We start from the raw sequence: 26,354 nt of genomic DNA, 5'->3' as shown, positions 1-26,354 counted from the left end.
GACGGAGAGAAACTAGCTGGGGATATGACAGAGCTGAAGGCTGGATTGTGAACCTAATAAAGTGCTTTCCATGTGCTGATAAAAGAAGCCATGCATGTTCCGAAGACGACGGTGATGAGGTGAAGAGTTGGAAATGGATACCTTTGAAGCAGCCAGTTCTTGGGTGAGCTCTTGGATTTTCTGTTGTTGCTGGATGAGCAGTTCCTGGACAGCTGCTAAAGTTGTCTGTAACTGAGTCACTGTGAAGGAAAAAGCAGGAGAGTTAAACTGAGGCACATGCACATACACGCACTCACACAACACGTCCTTCCTGCTGTACAGCTACAAAGATGCCTCTATTCCTACTATACTTAATTTATCTACACCCGCCTGCTCACTTTAATCCCTATGATTTATCTGCACTACGGGCAATCTACCTGCACTGCATCTAACCTCCAGTATTTCTAGTTTATCTTTCTATTGTATAGGTGTCTATAGCCCACAGTATATCCGTCCAAAACCTCTCCCTTCTAATTATATTGGTTTATGATTTGTACATCTCCCTGAACTTATACAATGTTTGTATCATTTATCTATCTTGGGCCTCACGCAGGCAAACACTGGAGCTAGCTCCAATCCGGGAAGAGGCTGGTCTCAGGACTGACCTTAGGGTATCATGAGAAATGAAAGATGCTTTTCTCTCACCCACCCCTAAAAAGTGTAATTAGCGTCTTTCCATTCTCAACCCACCAGCTCCTTCAATCCCACCATCTTTAACAAACTCACTGCTGAAAATCATATTTTTTTTCCATGCCACTAACTGAAGATACTTCTCACTTTTCCCCTCTTATTTCAAGAGAACACCTTGTATTCCCCTCCTACACCCCAGCAAACAGCAAAGAACCGCTGGACTCCAACTGCAGCCGTAGGGAGAACTTTTTCTACTTTGGTACTTTATCCAAAGCTTGCAGGCAGTAAACAAGCTGATAAAATAAAATAAAATTAAAATCTCTATTGGTGTGACAGGTAACAGCTAATCCAGACCATCATTAGGGCAACGGGTAATGAACAGACACCCTATAGAGTCAATAACAGAGAAGGTGGCTAAGGTCGGGGAGGCACAGTAATTACAGACTCTCCTGACCCTTCGTCGGATTTTCAGATGGAAGGTGGGGGAAAACACCAAAAAAAAGCCCCTGAAAACATCAGAGAAGCAGAAATTAAAAATGAACTTTACAGCCCTCCGAAAGGCTGTCATTTTATTCCCCTTATTAATATTCTGAGGTTGGGAGCCTTTCCGTAAAAACATAATTAATTGAGGCCGCGCCGACAGTAAACAAGCAATTTCAAATTAAACCGAAATGACGGCGGCTTCATTTGCAAATGTGAACAGATTCTCAGAGTAGATAAATGAAGTCACCACATAAAGTGGAGATGGAGGGAAAGAAAAGGGTGGGGGTCTTGGCAGAATGGAGGATGCAGGGAGAAAGGCTTTGAGGGGTGAATTGATGGAGTCATTAATCTTTACCTGTCTGTGTCACACTGCCACTCATCTCAGAAATGTTTGACTCAATCCTCTGAAGTTGTTTCCTGTCTTCTTTGCCTCCCATGATGAGAGGAAGCAGGTATTTCTGCATGAAGTAGAGAAACTTCTCTTAGGAAATGGGGATATGCAAAGCGGTCTTTCTAATCTACCTGAAGCGCCCTCAAAGCCCACCACCCAAGCCTCAGCCTTTATCAAAGAGCCAGTAATCATTTATCCACACACTTGGCTAAGGAAAAAAATTCTCTCTACAGTAGGTGTTAAGGGAAATTGCAGAAGAGAAGACATGAGTGTTGCAGTTACATTTTTGGGGGTGCTAAAAACCAGTTCCTAACTCTTGAAGATTTCCTAGGACAGCTCTCAGTCCAGAGAAACATCCATCACATACAGAGTACAATTTCAGACCTTACACTCTCCTATGTCAACACACTGATGTGTCACAACATCTGAGCTACATCCACAAGGCAAGAAATGCAGAAGCGGGAAGAGGAGGACAAAGGCCCAGGAAAGGTCAGAGGAAGCACAAGCCAAGGTATGAGAGGTATTTTAAAATCTTTTGAACCCTGGCAGGGTAATCGGTACAAGTCACTGATGGAAAAGCAGAGACTGGAGCGCAGGGAAGAGAACTAAGGAACTGGGGCTAAAGGCTGTGAGAATCAAGATAGTACAGGATGGGAGGCAGCCCAGTGATGCTGTACACAGCCCTGAAATCCCCTCGTTCTGCCCTTGCAGAGGATGGACTGAATCTGACTCCCACAGAACCCTCTGCAGCACTGCTGCTATGAACTGAATGTGGTCTTTAACAAGGGCACAGCCGAGCACATCATGGCAGGTGAAAAACATGCGAGAGGAGGATGGGCTAGGATGTGGAAGCAGCCTTGATTGTGCCTATCAATTATTTTTCATCCTGGCTTTAGATTCACATACACGCACTGTAGGGACATACAGACAGGATACAGAGCTGATTAACCGAACTGACATGGGTGGGACAGCTTCCTTCTACACTTAACAGCACTGGTTTAAGATTTCAGTGTCACTCTACACAGCTCCGACCATCAGAAAGCACATGTACACGTACATGTTTACACTCCAGTGTTCTGAAAAGCAAAGAGCTTTTGATGACTTTCATAAACAGTTCTCTCTTAAACTTCACAGAACATACACGGACAACGATGTTTTATCCTAGCATCCTATATTTCACATAAAAACCACTATTTGCTAGCTCCCTCAAAATCCCATGAAGGGCCGAGGGAATTCAATTGTCTCCAAAGATGTCTTACTCCTATAAAGGACTACGGGTCTCTGCCCGGCACAGAATAGGCCTTATGAGGTTTGGATAGAGAGCAGAGCAGGATCTGTAAACAAAGAATACCACAGTGGGATATATTAACAGTATCAGTGACGGTATGCAAAAAAATTTATGCAAATCATCAATATGTGTTAGATATGTGTCATTCACAGTAACAGCAGTATGTTCAGGTCTGCAAGGCCCGGCAGCTGCTGTCTTAACATCTCTCTGGACACATAACAGGCCCACCATCTTTGCAAGAATGAAAAGATCAGTAAGCTTGGCACGACTACTTTAATATAAGAACACAGGGATGACATATCTCAATAAAAAGCCATTCTCTTGAGTCCTGTAACTTTACATGCAAAGATGGAACACGCTGCTTAACCTGGCCTCTTCCTCTTAACCTAAGACCCAGAATATTAATGATAGGACATGATAAGAAAAGTAGTTTTAAACTAGAAGACCAACGCTTTTCTTTGTAAAATAGATTTTACTAAACAAGGCAGTAATTGTTAATTAAATAACCAACAAACATGAAAATCATCATCTTCTTATTAAGTCTTCAACTCTGTCCCTTTTTCAAAAATAAAACACAACTTCTGCTGGGCCAAAGCTCTTTACACTCTGCTGTGTTGACCTGAACCACTGAGGGCTTTCTATGTAGCCAAAGACACTATCTAACATCACTTACAACAGTGCAGGAAAGCAAATCCAGAATGAAAACGTATGTTCAATTGGAGAAACATTGCACAATAAGAAGCGGCTGCTGTCTCTACAACACACAAGCAGACACACTTGCTCTACCTTATTCTAAGCACACGGGAGTAGAACTAGACAATGTATGGCAGACCTGGAAATTAGTGCCTTCTTTTCAACTTTCCAATTGATCAAAGAAGATTCTTTATTACCAGGTGCAGGATCACAAGTGAACAAATCATTGGACTGGGGCAATGACAGTAAAGTCTTCTGCCCAGTGCTAGGAAAACCTCTTCACCGAATGGTGCTCAGTCTCCCCAACGTAAAAAATTCCCAAATATATATACACACGGTGAAAATAATTTTGTTTCTAGCAGTTTGAGATCTACTGCTAAAAACTAGTTTTGCTTGCGTGGTACTTCTTGATGCACGTTAGGTGTCTACATTTCTCAAATATACAAATGGCAGTGCCAGTAAGAAGAGAGATGCTTCACCAGCTTGGAACCAACACAATCATTTGGACACATGCAGCAGAACACCATTCTCTCAGAGTACAGTGTAAGAGTAGTGAGGGAGACATTACCTTGTAGAGCTGGTGGAATCCAAAGGCAATTCCTGCCATTATGATAGCCAAGGCCCCATAATCTCGCCATCTGGAGCTAGGTGGACCTAAAGGCCAAAAAGAAGAAATAATCACAGTCAGAACTGCAGGTGACAACATTTTCGTACACCCATTTTATAAGAGAAAAAAACAATGACTAAAGTCAGTTCTGCTGTTTCTTAGCAGGCACAGATTTTACTGAGCGGGGGCATTAAGGTGCTGTTAGCACCTCAAGTACAGCACACAGGCTCCTGGCCCTAGGACACTGCAACATCTCTCCAGAACATCAAGCACAGACATTGGCCTTGCACAAAGTGTCAAAGGGAGACAAACCACAGCAGCAATTTAATAAGTTCTATCAAGCCGTTTTGCCCTACTCCTTCCTTGCAGAAGGCACTTCCTCCATTTTTTGGTGGTGCTAGTGCTGGCCAAGGTTAACTCATTTATTGAACATCAATTGTTCTTCACTGTTACCGTTTTTGAAAATGGGGACAGAGCCAGAGACCTAGAAGAGTGCAAAACAAAAAAGAAAGAAGGAAGTGTTTTGAGAAAGAAGAGAAATCAGGGCAATAAATGGGTTTATGAACACAGTGTCAGCAAATACAGACCAGTTCAGTAAGGAAGGATCCAGTGTCTTTCAAGCCTGAATTACAAATAGGAACCAAAGCACACATAAACAGCAGAGAGAAAATATGCAATTAAATATCTACAGAGAGAAGTAAAGAAGTAGATAAACGCTTGAGATATTTAACACTGCACAGAAGCTTAGAGACATACAGAGCAAAGCAAAGATATGGAATGCTCTGCTCCTTCAAGCAGAATCAGAAGATGCCTGTAGTTTTCCACCAGCTTTATACCTCACCTCCCTCGCAGTTCCCTTAACGAATCTTGTACTGCCCCCGGTTTTCTTAAATAACAAAGAGTGATCCTTCCTAAAGTTCAGTGGCAGGATGTGGGCAGAACTGATGAGGTGGAGGCCAGTGTACAGTCTCCAAACAGATCTACATGTGACTTACAATGTCTCAGAAATGCACTCTGCTCTCCAGAGTTTCAGTTTAGGCTTTCAAAGGGAGGCTTAACTGTCTGAAATGGCTGGAAGCTTGTCTCCTTTCTGCTTTGCTCACCTACTGCCATTCTTCGTGTTGCTGAGATCTTGTACAGTGATTTCATAGCAAGAGTCACTCCTAATTCCAGCCCTCGGGCTCTACAGATGGCACTGACTGTCCCATACTAGTGCTCATAGCTTCTTGCTACATTCTAGGACACAGCTCTTCAAATTATGCACTGGCTAGAAATCCAAACAAATTACAGCAGCTCTGTCAGAACTGGTGAATAGTGTCACCAGCAGTATTTTGGGTTGCTGCAGTTGCAGTTTTGGAGCTTACGCACGTGATCAAATTATCATAACTTTTTAACTTAATGAGTTAACACACGTCAGCTAAGCTGCAGTAACTGGCTGTGTACATGTCAGGATTTAAAATGATCTCCGGCTAATCTTGCTGCAAACCCCAGCCATTCATGAGACTTTCCCCTCCTTACTTTGTCCCCACTGTCATTTCGGTATCTGAAGTCTCTTGGTTGTGCAATTCTCTGTCCTGAACTTCTGAATAAAAATACCCTTCTACGACAAAGCAACTCGTTCCAGGCTGGCTGGAAAGGGTTAATGGATCTTGGAAGCTCTGCGCCCTGTCCATGGCAGTCCTTGTGTGGCTGTCCCTGCCTTCCTCCCCACTGCGGTCACCTCAGAGTAGAAAGGAGGGACACCTGTAGGACCCTGTCCGCTTTGCCCTTTCACCTCTCTCCTCTCTCCCTCCATTCCTGTAACACTTGAGCTAACAACATTTTATTGCCCCCTGGTTTTCATTATTAATGAAAAGGGACCAGAATGATCTTTCCTAAAGTTCAGAGAGTCTATAAAGACAAGAAGCTGAAATGCCATTTTACTCATTTTAGAGATGTGTGAAATAATTCTGTCTTGTGGCAAAAAAAAAGTGAGGGGGTTGGAGAGGAAAAGTGAGGGAGGGAGGGACACGGTAAAGGCTCTGCATTGACCACATCAACTTTACAATGTTCTGAAGAATGTCACAGCTCTGCCCAAAATCCACACTCAATCTTCCTTTTTGTCTGCATTACTGTGATCTGAATTGTGGGGTTGAGAGAGAGGGTTCGTAGTTTCTCAGTTGTAACCTCAGTGCTCACCCTGACTTCTCTGCTGAGGCAGACACAATTCAGAGAAAGTAAAAAAGCTCTAATGGCCCACTTGCTCTTCAGTTTAGGCACTGGGGAAGTAACAAACCATTCTACATGAGACCCTCAAAAACAAAAAGGAAGGGACACGGACATTTTCTCCAGCTGCAAGTCTGTGTTTTCTGTCAGTATATTTAATTTTCACAGCAGTAACTGTACATTGCACTTCCAGACTAAACCCTTGCTACTTTTAAGATCCCCATTCAGCTCAGAATTACCTTTTCTGACATCAATTAATTAGGCCTCATGCATCTAAGTAAGGTCAACCTCACTTGTATCCACATTTACGTCTGTAGAAACTGAGGCTGCAAGAGGTTATTTTCCAGGAGCAAATGCTGAACCCACGAAAAGGAGTTGAGGAAAAAAAATAGTTTGGATTCTAGTTACCATTTTTAATTGTAAGAGAAAACAGTCTGTATTCTACATCCTCCCACACAATGAAGACACAGGGGTGGGAGAAGAAGATCCAAACGGCAACAGTCACAGGAGATGACTTTTAAGCACGTGTAAAACCTGCACAAAACTCCATAAATGGAGACCATCAATTCCATGGGAAGAACACAGACTATACCTGGATGATAAGCACACAGCTCTGCACACCTCGCTCAGAAACTCCCCTGAGTTTGCTTGTAATTATAGGGGTTAGAAAGGTAAAAAAAAAATATAAACCCAATTAATCATTTAAATATTTAAAGTCAGATTTTTGTCCTCACTGCTGGATTAGTGTATTTCATAACGCCAACAGCAGACAGCCTGGGTTTTTTACCGGGGGTTCATTTTAGAGCATGTTTAAACTAGTCAGATTGAGTGATGCTTCCAGCAACTAATCGCATGTCAAATAAAAGATATTTTATGTAATAAATTACTGCTACAAGTAATTCAAATGTCATTTATCAGTTTTATTATCAGTCAGGCAAAGTCTTGTTTCTCTATATTAATCAAATTCGAGCTTTTTTTAAGCCTTTTTTTTAAGCCATTTTGACACCTCTTGGCAAAAGTACAAACTGGAGGGAAGGAATTACTTGTCCAGAACAGGAGGAGAAAGAGTAGTGATGGTATTGTGCTAAAATACAGTGTCTTAACATAATTTTTGTCTCTTCTTCCCAAAAGTTATTATTGTTTCTCTTAAATCAAGCCCAGGAGGAGTTCCGCATACAAGAACTGTGCTACTCCAGAGGCTGACAAATACGCTTCTTCCTCATTAACTTCTGAAGAATAAGAAAGTACTGACATAGGGAACAGCTATTTCCAACAAAACATTAGGACATTAAATAATATCTACACTAGCAGTTCAATTTGTACAAAAGGAAGTATTGAAGCTGAATGAAGTATTTCCTGCAACTTTAAATACTAGGACAGACCGAGTTTACAACAGCAGGAGGTCAAGCAAGTAAAATCAAGAGGCATGCATAGGATTGATTTCTCTGACTCACAAGGGTGGATATCTTGCACTTAAGTTGCTGGTAAGATCACCAACTCGGCTGTTGGTACTGAAGGAACCCCTCAGATGGTTCTAAAGCCATCTTGAATTTCTCTGCTCATAATTTTTTAAACATGAAGCAGCAACACCTTGTGGGAAGGGGGGACAGAGAGAAATTATTAGGTTTAAGACACCAGGCACTGTTCTTCAGCACAGTCCCTTCCTCAACTATTTCTCCTTTTTGCTCTGTGGGGGGTAATTCTTTTTCTCCAGGGTTGTGATTTTCTGTAAAGGTGTCAAAGCTGCACAAAGAAACCCTTAAAAAGAATGGAAAATGCCAAACACTAAGTGTTCCACAGTCTTCAAGACCTTAACTCCACCAGATCAGATGCTACTTCACAAGAAGCTCAGGTGCCTTCTTTGGGGAAGGCAAACACAGCTCATTCTCCTTTTCAATATAAGCTCCTCCAATATAAGTTGATCCCCTTGAGTCGACTTATACAGTCAGCAGTCTACCTATCCCATGAGTCATTCAGATATACTTTTGAACTGCAAACCTTGAGGCATTCCAAAACTAGTGTCACGAATACTCCGTAAAGAGATAAGCACAACAGATAGACAGAAAAAGTAGTATCTGTCTTTCTCTGTACAACAACCCTGACAAATCTGTGGAAGATAAATTGACTTAGGAAACTATCACAGAAACAACTGTCCTCAAGCAGATCTGGACCAACTCAGAAATATTCATTACAGGATTATCATCCAGCTGATGAAATGACCTACAGCAAACAAGGTACCTTGAAAGAGCACTGAGCCTCTGCACAGTCTCACCCATCAGCCCCAGAGGAGTTCACATATTCTTTTTGCACTTTGATACCATGGCAAGCAATCAACAGGAGGACACAAAGATGGAGCCATCATTGACACCACCAGTACTACACCAGTCAGTAACTAGAATGGGGCACAGGGGACACCTGATCAAAACAAATATTTCAAATGAATACAACATATATTTAATTATGTATTTTTTTTAATACATTCATTTAAAGGTTCAGCTGGGTGGATGAAGTGCTTAGGGACATGGTTTAGGGAGTGTTAGGAATGGTTGGACTCGATGATCCAGTGGGTCCTTTCCAACCTGGTGATTCTGTGATTCTGTGATTAAATAGAAGGTCTAAAAAGAACACCTAGAGAGGGGACGAGCAATACCTAATGAAGCTATTGTCACTATTTCCCCAGTTTTGGGGGCTGCTAAAAAAGACTGGCTCACAGGCAAAAGCTTTTGGTTCAAATCACTTAAAAAGCAGCAATGACATCACAAAGCTGGAGCACCAGTTTACAATCACAACCCCTACAAAAGCTTTACTTCGGCGGTATTTTTATTCAACTTTGGTTTCTGAGCATTACAGAACAATACTTTCAGATTTCTCTTTGAAGCTGTTACTCGGACAATTTTGATGTCTAAATATCAGTCAAGATTCTAAGAAGAAAATGGGAGCTTGTACTTTGAGGGAGGCAAGAATAGTAAAAGGGAAAAAAACCACACGGTGGTAAAACCTCAAGGGTTACTGAAGATGGCAATGTGTTGAACTGCGTACTTCTCTCTCGCCTTACTCATATTAGTGGAACACTATAAAATAAGGGCAGATTAACTCTTCCAAGATTGGGTTGTAATAAAAGTTAGCTGAATCAGCAACACATAGCACTGTTCTTCAGCACTGTGTTCTGGCACTGTTTCTTCAGCAAGAGCACATTTCGGTTTTCGGGCATTTTCTGTGTGCTAAGGCAGACAGGTATTTGCCCAGGAGGCAGAATTCAGTCCTGAAGTTCACCAGCACACCAAGTACAACAGTCAGAAACACTCTGGCGCTGAGCCAAACTCACAGATATTTTTCTTCCCAAACTGTGCCAAACCAGAGTATTAAACACTCAGAAAGCAAGTCTAGTATTGTCTCTAGCAATAGCAAAACTGTGCCCTAAACTAATAAACACAGCATTCAGTGGACTGATACACTGGTCAATATCTGACCTGGAACTGTTTAGGAGTGGTACCAAAATCCTTTTGTTAATACTTGGCAGGTAAGCAAAGTGCTTCTCAAACTGCCAGACACACGTGTGAGCTGAACAGCTTCTTTTGATGGATTTTTAATGGCATGTACTTTGTTTTTTATTGTTTGAGCTTAGATACTTTTTTGCGAGGTTTGTTTTAAAATGCAAATATATATGTAAATTTTGAGTCTACACAGATTATGTTGGGACTTTAAAAATTCTTTGAGAATGTATTTTCTGCACAAAATCATACAATCATAACCACACAGTCCACACAGAATTTTCACTGCTACCCCTCAGATTAATTAAGATTGAAGAGACAAAGAAAGCTTCTTAAAATTAAGGATCTGGTTTTTAATATTTTTAACTTCATAGCGCTCTTAAAACTCATTCATACTGGGGGTCCATTGTGCCAGACCTTAAACTCACACACAAGTATTCACAGAGTAAGTTCTAAAGACTATATTCTAGCTTGCTGCTCGTGCTGAAAATACACCGCTTCCAAGTAACTGTTCAAGATAGAAACTGTCAAGAGTTCCAGGAGCATCTGGATGACACTCCAAGTCATACAGTTTAACTTCAGCTAGTCCTGAGAGGAGCAAGTAGTTGGACGCAAATATCCTTATAGGTCCCTTCCAAGCTAAGATATCCTACGATTCTATGAGCTGACAGGTTGCCTGACTAGTTAAGAAAGTCAGTCCTCCACCTAAAATAAAAATTTTTGTGGTGTCCAAAAGTTTATTAAACGGTCTACTATTGCAATAACTAAAGATGTAATCGTGTTGCACCTTTATAGCACCTTCTATCCAAGAAGCTATCAGCTCTATCAAACCTGACTGACGAAGGGAAGCATGGTGTTAAGTTTTAGAAAGGTCCTATGTTGACTAAACGCTTTCAAGTCCTTATACTGGATCAGAATCTAATCTGTATTGACTATGCACCTTCAGGTCAAGAGGTGTCACAAGCTACTGTGTATGATGTTTGTTTGTAGATGGTGATCATTTGTATCTCATTTTCTTTGTGTAATATGATCTTGTCTGAGGCATCAACAACTATTAAGTGCATTCAAAGTAACACTTGGTGTCCAATTCTGACAAACAGCGTGGCATTAGTTGGATTGAAATCTAGGCTGTGGTGCAGAAATCTATGAAATTGCTGCAGAACTCACTGTGGAAAGCACCAGGACCAGACATTTTTCAAAGTCTTACTTACTATACACCACAGGGTGAGAGGGCTGAGTTGGCACCAGCTGTGTGGAAGGACCTGTGGACTGTGGCTCGTCCGTGCTTGTGCCCGACTGCTGGAAAGCCAGGTCAATCTCTTCATCTGTCAGGCCTGGGGGAGCAGAGGAAATGAAATCAGTTTAGCACCTTTACCCACTTGATGCACGCATAATTAAATTCTCAAGCCAGGCAGAACCCTTTCAAGCTGCAAAGAATTTTGGCACCGACTTGAGCAGTAATGCCTCCCCAATTTTGGATTCACTGGAATGTCTCCCTCTCTCTTCCTCTGTTGCAATTTAACCTTAAGCGACAGAATATTAGCCTCAATGCTGCTTCCAAATGTGGCTCATTCAATTTCCTTAATTTATCCTTGAGTTTATTGCTGCTTTTGAAGTAGCTTTCTATTGCAATTCTCCATTCTTCCCCCGAAAAAAAGATACCATCAACTGCAAATGTGGCTCATTTTAATCTGTAATGGTGTAAAAAAAAAAAAGAGGGGAAAAAACTAACAATAATGCATGAAAACAGACAGGGAAACAAAAAACTAATTATTGGGTTAGACGACTAATTAGTCTAGATCGTTTCCGAAGACGGGAATAATTTGCTTTATTTTATGACAAATGCAGAAATAAAAAGAAAAAAATCAGGACTGACTGTGATTAGTATGAATGGGACACAGAATGCAAGCAGAAAATAAAACTATAACAAAACAGATCAAAACAAGGCCAAGCCTAAACTTTCAGCTTAGCTTTGCCCTATCGCCTAACGCTGCAGGATTCGATTGCCTTAGGGCAGCCTGGGTTTTATTTCACACAGAGCTGTTGTAACACTGCACACATGGCACACGTTGGTGCGATTGCTCCTGCCATCAGGAAATGCCAGGATGACCATCTGTAATTGGCCACAACATATGGAAAGGATTTGGCCAACACAGGGTGGGGGAAAGAAAAGCAGCTAAAGGATTCACGATGGCCAGCATCTGTGAAGAAGGAAGCACAGCTGGATTATTTTTTCCAACCACAGAAAACATCCTCTAGAAGCAGAATTTAGAACTCAGATGGCAAACATGATCTGGGGCCTGGACAGCTGTGTATTATTTGTTGTTATCCCTCTGCACAGAAGCAGATGGAAAGCCAGCGTCCCCGCTATGAGGAACACGTGAAGTGACTCAGGACCTTTTACTTACTATACATGCAGCATGTATGCAAAAACATTCAGAAAGGTTGGAAGTGAGAATGTAGATTTAAGGAAAGAGATTTAAAAGAGAAGACGCAGACCATTTTATTCTCACACAGTTGTAGGGACTGAACACAGTGAGGAGGAATATGACAGCACTGGCAGAGAAATGAGGGAATATTTTCTCTCCATCATCTCTTTTCAAAATCATAGAATGGTTTGGGTTACAAAGGACCTCAAAGCCCATCCAGTTCCAACCCCCTGCCATGGGCAGGGACACCCCCCACTGGATCAGGGGCTCAAAGCCCCCTCCAAGCTGGCCTTGAACACCTCCAGAGATGCAGCTTCCCCGACTTCTCTGGGCAACCTGGGCCAGTGCATCACCACCGCCACAGGAAAACATTTCTTCCTAAGAAGATCTCATCTCAATCTCCCCTCTTCCAGCTTCAAACTATTCCCCCTCATCCTATCCCTCCACTCCTTGATAAAGAGCCCTCTCCAGCTTTCCTGGAGCCGCCTTCAGTAATGGAGGCTGCTCTGAGGTCTCCCCACAGCCTTCTCCAGGCCGAACAACCTCAACTCTCTCAGCCTGTCTTCACATGGGAAGTGCTCCAGCCCTTGGATCATCCTTGTGGCTTCCTCTACATTTGCTCCAACAAATCCATGTCCTTTCTGTGCTGAGGACTCCAGAATTGAACACTTCTTCAGATCCTGCCCAGGACACAGTTGGCTTCCTGCGCTACCAGCGCACGTTGCCAGCTCGTGTGGAGCTTCTAATCCACCAGCACCCCCAAGTCCTTCTCCTCAGGGCTGCTCTCAATCCATTCTCTGCCCAGTCTGCATTTGTGCTTGGGATTGCTCCGACCCAGGTGCAGGACCTTGCACTTGGCCCTGTTGAACTTCATGAGGTTCTCACAGGGCCACCTCACAAGTATTGCTCGTAGATGACACTCCTGAACTTATTCCTTTTGAACACTTAGCTCTTAAATATTACATGGAGACACAATTCAGAAAATGGTCAGGCTTCTGGGCACATTACCTAATTTTTGAGAATTCTTTTCAGGATCTTAAACTTCACTGCACACTGGGGGTCTAGACAAAATAATCTGTAGCACAAACAACATTGCCAGAACTAAATACACAAGTCTGACTCAGAACTGTCATTTAATATCATAAAGCACTGACAGCACTTCTGGTATTCAGAAGGTTTTATAACCATGAACAGATCTTTTCTCTGTTCGTGATTGAGATGCTATGAGCTCCTGTGAGTTACTGTTACGTCTACTCTACAGAGAAGATGGGTGATTTTTCTACTATAACAGAATATTGTCAGCGTCAGATACAGTACCAGAAACCCAAGGCTCCCAATCTCTGGTCCTGCCCCCCTAAAAATTGCACCTTTACTTCTGTTTGATGAACGCCTCAGATAGTAAGGAACCCAAACCACACATAATGGTACGGAACAAGACTTGCACTGAGAGTAATAAAAGGCACATGAACACAACTCAGCCTACTGTTCTAGTCACAAAAGCATTATTTATGGTGTTTAATCCATGTTAAAAAGCAAAGTCCTAATCGGAAAGAAACTTGTTTCAGCCAGCTCCTAATTAGCCAATGTAGGATAAAGCACAAACAGATGCCAATGCTGCAGATCACTAGCAACTATGGAATTTCATAAAGATGGAGAAAATATTACCTGAAGGCTGCAAACGTGGCTCCCAAAAGAACTAGGAATTTTGTTCTATTTCCACGCAAAGAGAAAATCTGATAATATTTAACACTTAGAAGCACACAAAAGTTATGGAGGATCTATACTTCACTCTACAAAAAGAGCAGGAAACAATGCTTGTTGTTTGCTAACTGTACTGCCCCTTCAATTCTCAACCCACTGGAGAAAAAAAACCAAACTAAAATCTTTTGCAGATAAAATGCACTTCTAGGCTTATTCGGGTCTTGCAAACTAGCGACACAGTCAAGTATCACTATTTCCATGAAAACCTTGTGAAGAAAAAGCTGGTGTGAATGACAGAATGCTTGGAAACATTTTGCGTTTGAGATTCTGGTTTGAATCCTGAGCAAATTAGTGCAAATTAAAATCCTCATTCCTTCCTTAGCCTGTTCTGCTGCCTTGTGCTGTGGTCTGGCTCACAATACTAGTGGCATTATGGAAAAGATGCCACTTTTCATCAGAGAAGACTGGGAGTGTCCTCACCTTGCAACGCCTCCTTTTTATTCATCTGATCAAGATGTTTTTAAGGCCCTGTCATCCTGGCCTCCAAGCATCAAGGGAATACCCTCCCGCAGCTGACTCCTCAAGCATATATACGGAGTAAGCCTGCACTGCAACCAGTCATCCGTGGATTCAGAAATCTACCTGTCTTCGTGGTTGTCATTTTTCACACACACACTAACAAAAATGTACAAGATATTCTAGGTCTGCCCTCAGGCAATTATAACAAACTCATCAAAATCCCCTTTGGACTGAATTTTTTTCAGATTCACCACCCATACACATGTATGCACACAGTACGAGTTTTCCATGCCCCAAATTATTCAACCTCGACATATTAATTACATAGGAAAGTGGGTATTTCTAAACCAGATCAAAGTGTCATCTGTTCCAATAGCTCACCTTGCTCTATTTTACAACAGTCCTCCTATTGCTCCATTATATGAAAAAGTACCCACAGTCCATTTGTTGTTCTAATCTAGCAGGAAGCTGGTAACCAAAAAATAATACCGCTCCCCTTGGATGCAAAAGCAGTGCCATGAAAACCGGAGCTTTGTGTCTAATATAACTCTCAAATAGGCATGTCAAGAAAATCACCTCAGCTTAACAGAAGAATTGCTCTAAATCCAGCTTCTCAACACTCTGGAAAACACACATTTTGGTTCTTCTGGAGTCCCAGAGAGATCAAGACCATGCAGAATGCAAAAGGTTAAATGGAACAATAAAGGAAACTGCCAATTGCAAGTGAATTATATTTGGCTTTGAAAGCTGAGCCACGGCTATATTATAAAAGGCATCTCTTTGCGTTGTTTACCATCACCCTGACTAATGCAGACCTTTTTTTTTGTTTTAAATAATCTCATGCAAATTAGACACACACTTCCTTCCAGTTGATTGCTATCTGCAAGGAATAATCTAACCGCAGAGGGTACTGAGCAAGGACTGAGCTGAGGAGAAGGATGCACGGAAACTGTCTTCGTAGCCCTACTGAATGCAAACCTATTCCCTTCCCCCAACCATCCATTTCATTCCTCTACAGCTCCACAGCCACTGCAAAGAATCAGTCATAATTTTCACAAAGCCTTAAAATTTCCTTTTCAGGCTTCAGGGTGTTGATTTGAATAATCCAGCACCCATGACTGTTTCGCACTCAGAGGTCCTTGCTGACCCTCTTTTGTGATTGTCACTGCTGCCACTCAGTTTTCAGGGATCACTCAGCCTCTGTAAATTGTAGGCAAGCAGAATCGGAACAAGTCAGAGAATAAAATGAGTTGTCACAAACATCTCTTGATGGCTGCACCTTGAGTACTGAATAAAAAGCTCCTTTGCCCAAGAACTTTAAGACTTGACTGTACGTTTAGGCCCTTTTATAGTATGTGCTACTATTTAATGTAAGGAATTCAACGTCAATATCCTGTTCCTCTTAAGACCATTCTGAAGTAGAGGAGTACTTAGGGAGTACTCTGCATCTAACAGATCAGGAAGGAAACACACAGATACAAGAAGAGCTCCAAGGTCAGAACTGAACCTCTGACAGAGAATAAAACTCAGCAGATGTGAGTCGCAGTCTGTTGTTTTACCAGAAATTCATCCAGCTTAACTAGATGAGACACTAAAGTTTTCTTCTTCTCTGACACAGGCTCTGACATTTCACTGACAGCCCTTTTCCCGCTTCATCCTCTGAGCATATCTTTTTCTTCATCACATTCCTCCTTGCGTTGCCTAATTCAGTAATTCACACAACATTTTCACAACTTGAAGACATTAGTTTTAGGGAGAAAATTCCTGGTTAGGAAGAAATTAAGAATTCTGCCATAATAGGGAAGTTTGGTGGAAAGAATCAAGTTCCTTTCACGGGTTTCCAAAGCCAGCTTTATTACCACTCTGGTGGAGCTCCAGGAGCAGTCATCATCCCTCGCCTTTGGCAGGGACAAAAGGCAGAAGAGGGGGGCTGGCTGGGGGTGGGGTCTGTTGTTGCTTTCCTCACACAGAGAACAAGATAGAACTGAACAAATTGTTTAGCTACAACCACATGACTACCCAAAGTAAGGGCACAGCATCAAATGTCCAGAAGGAAGATCTCCTGGTAGACACCCTGAAATGACATTACACTCCTGTTCCTGGAAGCCATGAAGTCAACTCTTCTCAGAAAGAACGTAGCCACATTTCAAAAGAATCATCATAAAAACCTTCTGGGATCTGATCCAGACTAATGATTCCACCTGTTCAGTCAGTTACATGCAGTGCTGGGTGATGCTTCTACCAAATATTTGTGCTGTATCCTCCTCTGTGCTTAGCTGAGGTCAAAACGGCACAGTCCCCTGATTCATTTTCTTTCACACATCTTGGTCCATGGTGCTTTCACAAGGCTGAGCCCAACCCAACATCTTTAATCAAATCTAAGGTCTCAGAAACATCACTCTGACTTTTTTACCCTTCACTTATACTAACACACGGTATTTGAATGTAAACATCCTGCTGCTGCGCTTCCAGCTCCAACTTTGTGTAAAGGAACCCAGAGATCAAAGCGAAATGGACTGGGCTCAACTCTGAGCCTGAAAAACGCAGGAATCAAAGTAATTTGAAAAGTTACTGAAAGGGCTTTGAATTCTCACAGCTTTATTCATCTGCAAGACTGTTAATTATGCAATTGCAATCTTTAAGAAACATTACATACTCTAACCCATCAGGGCGGCTGAGCAGCAATCAGAGCTGATAAAGGTGCTCCAACCTCCGTTGCACAGCACTAAAATAAGGAAGGAAAACCTGACTGACAGTACAATGCTCAGAACTACAGGGAGGCAACCAGTAAGGAAAAGGTTAAAACAAAAAGTATTTTGGCATAACATAGATAAATAAATAAATAAGTAGATAAATAAATAAATATTAAAAAAAAACAAAAACAAAAACCAAAAAAACACCTTATAAAAAAATTAAATAAATAAATAAGCCTGGCAGCAGTTTCTCTTCCTGGCCAAGCTTTTTGGAGTCTATAATAAAATGAAGTGTAATGGAGGAGAGGAGGGCAATGTCAGAGGGTGAGGGTTTGGGAGAGAGGTTGTTAAGTATCTCCCTCTCCTCAGCTGTGTTTACTCCATTTACAGGACCCCAGGTGATTGATAGACAGAGAAAAGAAAAGCAAGCAGATAGTAACCCCGCTCTGGAAGCACCAGTAAAGGGGATAACTCCTGACATCATCTACAGCCCCAAACTCCCCTTAGCCACTTGTAATTAAAAAGACAGAGCAAGATATGCAAACCAGAGAAAAAGTAAAAGAGGGATTTTTTTTTTTATTTATTATTAACATTTTGTTGGAACAGTAGAGTGCAATAAGGACTCTCAGAGCCGTTAAAAGTCGTCGGGTGACCTGCAGACCCCTATTTCCCAGAGCCTTGTATAAAATTGAATTTTTTAAACATAAATTACACGTAATGACGACACTGTAAAAACTAACAGTAATGGAAAGCTGTGCTGTATTTCATTAGCCTGTATTATTCCGTGCCACCTGATCCAGCCGGGCCTTGTTTATGAGTTAGTGTGTTAGCAGATGCCGATGGAAGCATTTGCTTCGACCTTGCTCTTCTCATTGGGGCATGAAATTACGACGGCAGCACCTTGATATTACAGCCATAAATACAGTAAACTGCAAATTTAAGCCAACGGCTCCTATTGTCTCTGAACATAAAGCTGATCGGTATTTATTTAAAAGGAGAACGAAAAAAAATATTATATATCACCTTGTTTATGGGTCCAGTACCCCCCCTTCCCCTAATCTGCCTTATTCACTTGGTTAAATACTAAACAAACAAACTAAATCCTCCCTATTTTCTACTGATTAAATATTCTTATGAAATGAGTATTGTCTTCAGAAAACTGGATCAAAGTATTTTCACTCTGAATAATAAAGGGCAAGCGATTTGCTTAGCATGTCTTGGAATGGAAAAAAAGCAGGAACAAGTACTACAACTTTTCTTCTCAGTTTTCTATGTATAAGGAGCTCAAAATGTAAAACGAAAAAGTTGCTACTGGTCACTCATTCACGTTTGTGTTTTAACACATATGGGTATGCACATGAGAGAGAGAAAGAGAAATATGTTTCCTTCCAGTTGCTTTCTATTTAAAAATATCTCCCTTGTTAATACTATTTCAAACCAAGCAGGAAAGATATAGAAAAAAAATTGCAGTAAGATTAATGGGAGGGAAGAAAGTGTGTAGGAATCCTTCTCCAAGGCAGCAGACAGCAGGGAGAATGCCTCCTTCTCCTATGGGTATTTTGGGTAAATACCCCTGTTCCCTGATGACATACCCCCTAAAAATTATTAGAGGGGAAAAAAAATCAAACATAAAGGCAAAAGGACATTGTAATATCACAAAGCATATCACAGCATAAATCACAGCATTATAAGTCAGCGCAAAATGTATTCACTTTAGTTTCAAGGCAGGGAAAATACAGTTTCACTTGTAGTAAGAAAGGTCAGGTCTTCCTCTTCTATTGTTAAGTAAGCTCCTCGCTTACATCAAGTATGGTATCTCTGTTCCACGTAGAAAAAAACGGAAAGGATATCTGAAGCAAAAGCTCCCAATACTAAGTTATGTATTTCAGGGGCCAAAGCACTAAGAGGAGAATACAAGGAACAACATGCAGGACCAAGTGGCTGGATAATGGGGCTCCAACTCAGGATTCTGAAAGTCCTGTTTGATGCAGCGCTGTCACAGAGTTAGCAGGATTTGGATGCCTCATTTTTTAACTGATCTACACCAAATCTTCAGGTAGCAGGCAGTGTAATTCAACAGGCACAATTTTTGCTTTACAGAAAGTTCAAATTACATAAAAGGCAGACAGCGACATGACTCTGAATCAAGCAAGATATGTCCAGAAGTCCTCCGTAACCTGAACTACAGAACCAGAAGTTTTGTTCCAAAGCCCTGTTAAATTCCTACACAACAAACACAGAAACACTCCAATTCCAGATACCTTCTTCCAAAGATCTGCCTACTACAGAGTTGTTCTAAGAATACCATGAGCAGCAAAAAGACAGAAGAAACAACTATTTCTGTAACATAAATAAAAATCTCTCCTTCTAAAAATAGGGGGAGATTTCATTTCATTGTCATCTATGGGTTTGGTTTTTTTTAGGTCTCTTGCCTTCAGCTTTTCCTTTCTATTACCATGCCAGATAGAAAGCCTCTTTTGAGTGGACAAGGGTAGGGAAGTCCACCTGTCTACTGCACCACTACTGCTGAAGAGGCAATGCATGTGACTATAGCTGGAAGTCAATGCTGGAACACAGGAACACAGGACATCAAATTCAGCCAGTACATGATGCGAGAACACTACGCAGAGAACCAAAACCTCTGCGTATTTGAAATGATTTCTAATTAATATCTACCTTGGGGTTTCAAGGCTTTGAAGACCAAGATGCCAATTCCATGGTAGTTTATCAGGAAAAGAACACAAACAAGGTTCTGACATTTGTTTAAAAGAAACCCACATGTGACAGAAAATCCAGATAATGGAAGGGACGCTACTCTAGTAACCATGGTGCTGTCATCATTTATTACCACTACTGACAACTTGGAAAACAAGTTAGATACACTAAGCGGGTAAGTTTCCAAGTGTACCCAACCTGTGATCTGTAAATGCTTGCTGTTATTCCTGCAAAGACAAAGTCTCGTGGTGATGGTTCCTAATCCACATTACTGGCATTATAAGACTCCGCAGTGACCTCAAAAGGCATTCACTGTGCAGGTATTATGCCACATACTGTGCAGAAACAGAGTCAAAGCAGTGAGACCCAAAGCCTCCAACACTGTATGTGAAGGAAAGGCAGGTTGGGAAGAAAACACTGTACTCATAAATGAAGGAACTTACCCAGAGTACACAGCAGGCCTACAAAATTTCCTTTCTATTAAACCGGGAAATGCAACAAAAACATTCTATAAAGGTGAGAGGACATTATCTTCTACAGGTGCATTTCCAAAAGTAGAACAGTTCAGTACAGGGCACTTCAAAAACGTCAGAAGTGAACTTCATTATCAAAACTTACCTCAAATTTTTAAAACAGCACTGTCAGAAAACATTCGTGATCCATCCACTTTGTGTGAAAGAGGAATATTTTGTTAAGTAGCTTGTTGAGCAATAGTGACAAAAGAATTGGCCTTTGGCTACTCTTTGATCTGTGATAACATCTTCAGGAGTTTCTAAGGAGAAAGGCAGAGGTTGTCTTCGGGTAAGGTAAAACACTGGCAATATAAGAGGTTTGGTTTTGATCAACCTTTGGAACTCCAATTTTAAACTGTATTTCCACCAACTTGAACCAGCACATCACAAGAATTCTGGCACTGAAGTAGAAGAAGCTGGTCTGGAGGATCTGCAGTGACGAGACACCTGTAGCACCTCCTTTTCGATTGCAGCAAAGGATAATCAAGCCTTTCAGTGGTGTGGGCCTGAATATGGTCGTATTAGATTTGACCTAGCAGATCTGCCCCCAGGTGGAATAACTCCAGCAAAGAAGTCACTGCTGATCTGCTCCAACTGGACTGGACTGCAACTCCAGAACCAAACTCTCTTTTTTCCCCAACTGTGAGTTCAAAAGAAAGGAATTGTGTAAAAAAACAGCAATTTCAAGCTATCATAATGAATTCTTTAACCAGATTTGTCAGCATATCTGAAGGATGACTTGGTGTTATACAGAAGAATAAGAAAGTCTCTCCTGAAGCTCCTTGTATTACCCCAGAATTACCGATTGCCCCACTTACACTACCAAGAGCATCTGGATGTTTCTACATTAGACAACACCCATCAGAGAGCAGCCTCTGCAGACTAAGATTAACTGTGACACAAAGAACAACTTCCCTCAATGGTATTTGCTTTTTACTGTCAAAACTTTAAAACTTCAGAAAGTAGCAAACTAAACCCATTAGTCCAGACTTATCACATGAAAATCATATAATGTGTACATGAAATGAACTTCTAGTGTTTGAAAAGCACACAGAACAGAGCACTGAGCACGCAGTACGACAGCGCACACTGTGCGTTCTCTCTGTCAGAAGCACAGGGAACAGCAGCTACAGCTGTGTGTTTCTAAGAAAATGTAAAAATACATGGAAGCACGCATGGAAAAAACCATAAAAATCTAAAGACACTAAATGCTGGGTAAAGAGCTGTGAACACAGAAGTTTAAGTCCTTATTTACTTTTTTACAGGTATTTTCTCTCAGCATTTTAGAGCATTTTTGCTCCTCTAACCCAGTTTCTATGAAGTGCAATCAATGTTAGACACCTAGGTGTCAGCTATCACTGCAGTTATAAGATAAGCTCAATTAAGAAAAATACATCTAAATACTGCATATTTGATTATTATGGCACAAATGTTTCAGGTAAATCTGGTTTGCACTTCCCCCAGAAAGCTGGAGATGCTAATACAGTATTATAAACAGATATGTCAGCAAGTATTCATTACAGATTATAAATTACCTTCGTTCTTCTTTCTTTTGTTTTAGAGAACTTTTTTTACATGCCATTAAAATATTGTTTGCAGAATGCTACTACAAAGCTAGCCACCTGTAAAATTAAAGGCTGATGCTGCCAATAACCGTGTTGAAATACCTTCTGTTTAAAAGGCAAACCTACTTTGTAAGTTTTAACACAACTGTATAAATATTTCTCCACCCACCCTTCAGAGTTTTGTTGGTTACAACGCATCCATTTAGACAACAACCATCTATGTCATCACACAGGATGTTAATCTTGGGTGGAGAAGAAAGAAACAATAGCAAATGAACTTTTAAGAAACCAAGATTACACATTCAAGCAGGGCCCTTCGTGATAAAAGAAGAGCGAAGACAAAAAGCATTAGGGTACAAATCAACAAAATAGCAGAAATTTCAAAAGATCATTTTCCATCTTTTGCTTTGTTTATTGTTAGGTTTTTTCTTCCCATGGGCCTACAACAGCTCTGCAGAGTTCTGAAGTCTGGATTAAATGTCCAAAGGACGACTAATGCTAACGATACTAAAAATAACGAGGTTAAGTGGTGGAAAAACTATGGTGTGACCACACACGGAGAACTGGAGTGGTAAGGTAGAAAAGGAGTTTCATCATTGGTCCCTCGGGACATGCACAGAACATCTAACTGCCTCCGGTTCTCTAGGGTTCCGATTACCATGCCAAACACACCTCCAGAGTTTCCTTATTAGTATAATAAAAAGCCTCTACACATTTGGGTTCTATTCCCAGCCTTGCTATTGACCTTGTGGAGGTCATCTAACCTCCATCTGCCTCAGTTTCTACATCTGTAAAACAGGAATAGTATTTCACAATATCCTTCATAAAACGCCGGAGACTGACAGTGCCAATTATCAGGTATGAAGCCTAACAGGCAGGTTTGAGAATCTATATATACGTTATATATATTTTTCCTTTTTGTGCTTACAGATCATCACTGGAAATAAGTCCAGGTTTCTAACTATTACCAAACTACACGACGACTCAAATTCACTCTTTTGCTTTGACTGGGTGCTAAAATACACTGCTTTCTCTGGTCTCATTTTGGCCAGGTGCCGCCCTCAAAATCCATCCGCTGCGGTTGAATGTGCAAAACAGAAATACTGAAACATCTCTTTTTTTTTAACACTGACTCGCGTCTCCTAGTGCCTCACAGAAGTTCCAGCCCAGGAGTTAAAATGGGAGTGGTTACACAGAATTCACACAGAAACAGAGTGAAGATTAAAGGACGTTTATGGGCATGTTGCTGCAACATAACACAAGTCAGATCTCAGTAGGTGAGGCAGCTGAAAAACTTCCCACTGGTATCAACTCATACTGTATGAGGATTGCTCTTGGAGTTGAGGACTAGGAAATATCCCCTACACAAAATAATCGCCTCACAAATGAAAAGGGACTGAATAAAAATGGGAAGATATTCCCTTTGGGGCACAACAGAAGAACATGTCTCCTTCCTGAGATACCAAAAGGTGAATCAGCAGCATTACGCAGGAGTGCTAAAGAGCTTTTCACGGAGTCGGGGTCAGTGACAAAGGGCCAAGGACGCACTCTGCAGACCGCTCTCTCCCTACATCATTTTGCACACTTCAGTCTGGAAGCACAGGAATCACACCACGCAGAGGGGGAACGCTGTTGCAGGGGCAGCAGTGCTGTTGAAGGGACAAGCCTCTGAGCAGCAGCTTCGCCCTTGCTCCCCCAAGGATGACGCAGCACCCACACCCCAGAGCGCCAAGTCCAACGACCACATAGAACAACCCACTGCAGCAGGTGAAGTTCACCAAAAGACTCCAATTCTTTTCTTCTCCCATTTCCTGCCTGGTTTTCTTTCACTGCTACTCCTGGCTGTCTCAGGTGGCCTAGCGTGAAAGAAGCTCTTCTTTTATGAGGCAATCTCTGGGGCCAGGTTAGGCCCTGACTCTGCAGATAACCTGACAAATGGGCAAGAGCAGCTTGTGTTCCTAGTGACAGGGCACGTGCCAGTAAATACCGACCTCCAGGGTGTTCTCAGCAAACACAGCCATCCCGAGCTTGAGATACACACACGCAAGCACTTGCTTTACCCGACACTGAACTCACACCTCACAAACAAATTATTTAACTACTCTATCCCCCAAGGAAGACAGTGATCATTTCAAATGCAGCTCCCTGCTCGTCTCTCACATACACGCAACGGCCTGATAGGTTAAATGCTGCCATTTAATTACAGTAATGGAAGCTGCTATTTTTTGGTTCCCTTGAATCCTCTCTCGCTCTCTTTTTTAAACACATACAGAGTCATCTTTTAAACATGTATTTTATATTTCTGAGTTTAACAGCTGCATTCTCCTGGTTACTTGAAAAGCAGAAGAAATGATACTCTGATATTCCTCTCTATAGCTCTGAGCAACTACCCTTTTAAACGCTACATGAAAAGGAAGACAGGCTGGGGGAGATGCTGTAAGAAGGGATTCATGCTAAAACTGCAGAAGCCAAGCTGCCCCTCCGTTTACTCAGATGGTTTGCATTGATTTTACTGAATAAAGCTAGCTTAACCTCCCCCCTCGTCAGGCAGCTGGGGCCTGGAGAGAATAAACACAAAACCACTTTGAGTAATTTTACTGAAAATGCTGTAAACATCAGCATGTTACACTGACAGTATGGCACAGTAAGGTTATATTTGTATATATATGTATATGACTGCAGGTCTGACTGATCTTCTAACTGTTCTTAATCCATCTGACTCAGTTTCCCCATCTAAAATGGGGATGGTATTCTCTCAGTTTCCCACTGAAATTTGGAGTTTACAAACTGTTTGAGGAATGTAGGAGTTTAACCAAGAAGATAAAATGTAATTAGAAGCACAGTGAATTAATCTTATAATCTTGCCATTCCACAAAAGGTGTCACTAGCTTAATCAGTTAATATTTGTAGAGTACTTTGGATATGGAAAATGCTACAGAAGTGTGTGATATATGTTCATTAAATTCTGGAGTGTGCTCCAAAACACCTTTTTGTCTCAAAAGAATTCAGGAAGGAGGCTGTAGGGTGGCCAAAGATGAGAGGGCTTTATGGTTAGTTATTACTGAAGGAGGACATGCAACACTGTATTACCTGAGCAGCACAATAATTATTTGTGGATTGTATATTTCATATTGAGTTGCAATTAGAAAAAAATAACAGAAGCAAAGCATAAATACTTCCAAGTCTAAATTCTTACTTATGCTAAGGCACAACACTTGCAGAAAAATACCCATATTACACCTCTCCTCAGCTTTATTTGTCCTCTAAATGTGAAAAGCTTATTTATTTGTTACGTGGTAGTTGGCTCACAATCAGGCAGCCATCCATGCAGGGATATTGCCCATCTTCATTCTCTGGTACAGATATCCACTGGTGTCTCTTAAGGCTGGAATCTTAAAAGGTGAGGCTAGGCAGAGACAAAGACAAATTTAATTTTATCACCATAAAAAGGGACATTTCCACATGGGCAGCAAGGACATGAATATCATGTGTATGCGGGGGCGGGGGGATTATAAACGCATTTTTGGCGAAATTCAATAAAGCTGATTCCACTGCATAAGGTCAGCAATTTACTTTTAAAAAATGATATGATTGCAACTTTTAATATAACCCATGTATTTGCTGCAAGATGCTCCAGAAGATTGTGTAATGTAACCACCCGACCTCTCCACAGGAGCAGAGATCACCCCATTTACCCTTTATTGTCTTGCTAAAAGCAATGCACATTTGCACTGTATGACAAAGTCAACAGCTTTCCTTCAGAGAGCCTCAGATTTCATTGAGAATGAAATCTCTGCTCTCCTCCTAGGGGAGCGCAGCCTCATCTGGACCAGGTTCCATCAGAAAGAACAGGAAAGAATGAACCAAAGGCTAAATTCTCCTTATAGCTAATGAAAGAATGATTACACTCCAGATTAAAATTAAGAGGGAACTGTGTGTAGCAGCAAAGCAAATAGTTGGATTTCATGTTCGTGGGCACCCTGGACATGGTTTTAAACAGGGCAGATGTGTTGTCTGAGAGAATCTAGAGAATTACCTCACACAGGAACTTATTTTATCTTTCCTAGCAGGAAAGTATCATCAGGTCTGAGACAGATTTCAACAGAACAGCAACACTCCTAATGACACCCCTTGTTTTAGCCCCAAGAGAGAAGGCTGTCTCTTCAGGCTTAGAATACCAGGTTCAGTCGCAGTGCGGATGAACTGAATTCCCTGCTCCAGGAAGAGTGTGGAGAAACCCTGGGCTGGATGACCACAAAGAGCAAATTCCTTCTATCACAATAATATTTTTATGCAAATACAGAGATTTCTTCAACTGTCTCAGGGTGAAGTTTGCTTCAAAGGTCAAAGCTGCAGGGCTGGATTAGGATTGCACGCAATCTGCCTGAGCTTT

General features: G+C 41.4%; 1 protein-coding gene across 1 annotated transcript in view; it reads right to left on the bottom strand.

Annotated features, from left to right (window-relative positions):
• The window catches only part of PEX14 (peroxisomal biogenesis factor 14), an 80,736-nt gene that overhangs the window by 7,213 nt on the left and 47,169 nt on the right, over positions 1-26,354 (bottom strand). Inside the window, exons 4-7 of the mRNA XM_054085636.1 lie at positions 11,039-11,161; positions 4,093-4,178; positions 1,508-1,610; positions 142-239 (exon numbers count right to left, since the gene is read on the bottom strand). Coding sequence (XP_053941611.1) covers positions 142-239; positions 1,508-1,610; positions 4,093-4,178; positions 11,039-11,161 — 410 coding nt within the window. The remainder of the gene's footprint in view (positions 1-141; positions 240-1,507; positions 1,611-4,092; positions 4,179-11,038; positions 11,162-26,354) is intronic.

The sequence above is a fragment of the Cuculus canorus genome, chromosome 21, assembly GCF_017976375.1.
Source record: "Cuculus canorus isolate bCucCan1 chromosome 21, bCucCan1.pri, whole genome shotgun sequence".
Lineage (NCBI taxonomy): Eukaryota > Metazoa > Chordata > Aves > Cuculiformes > Cuculidae > Cuculus > Cuculus canorus.
This window is presented reverse-complemented; position numbering and strand designations above follow the sequence as displayed.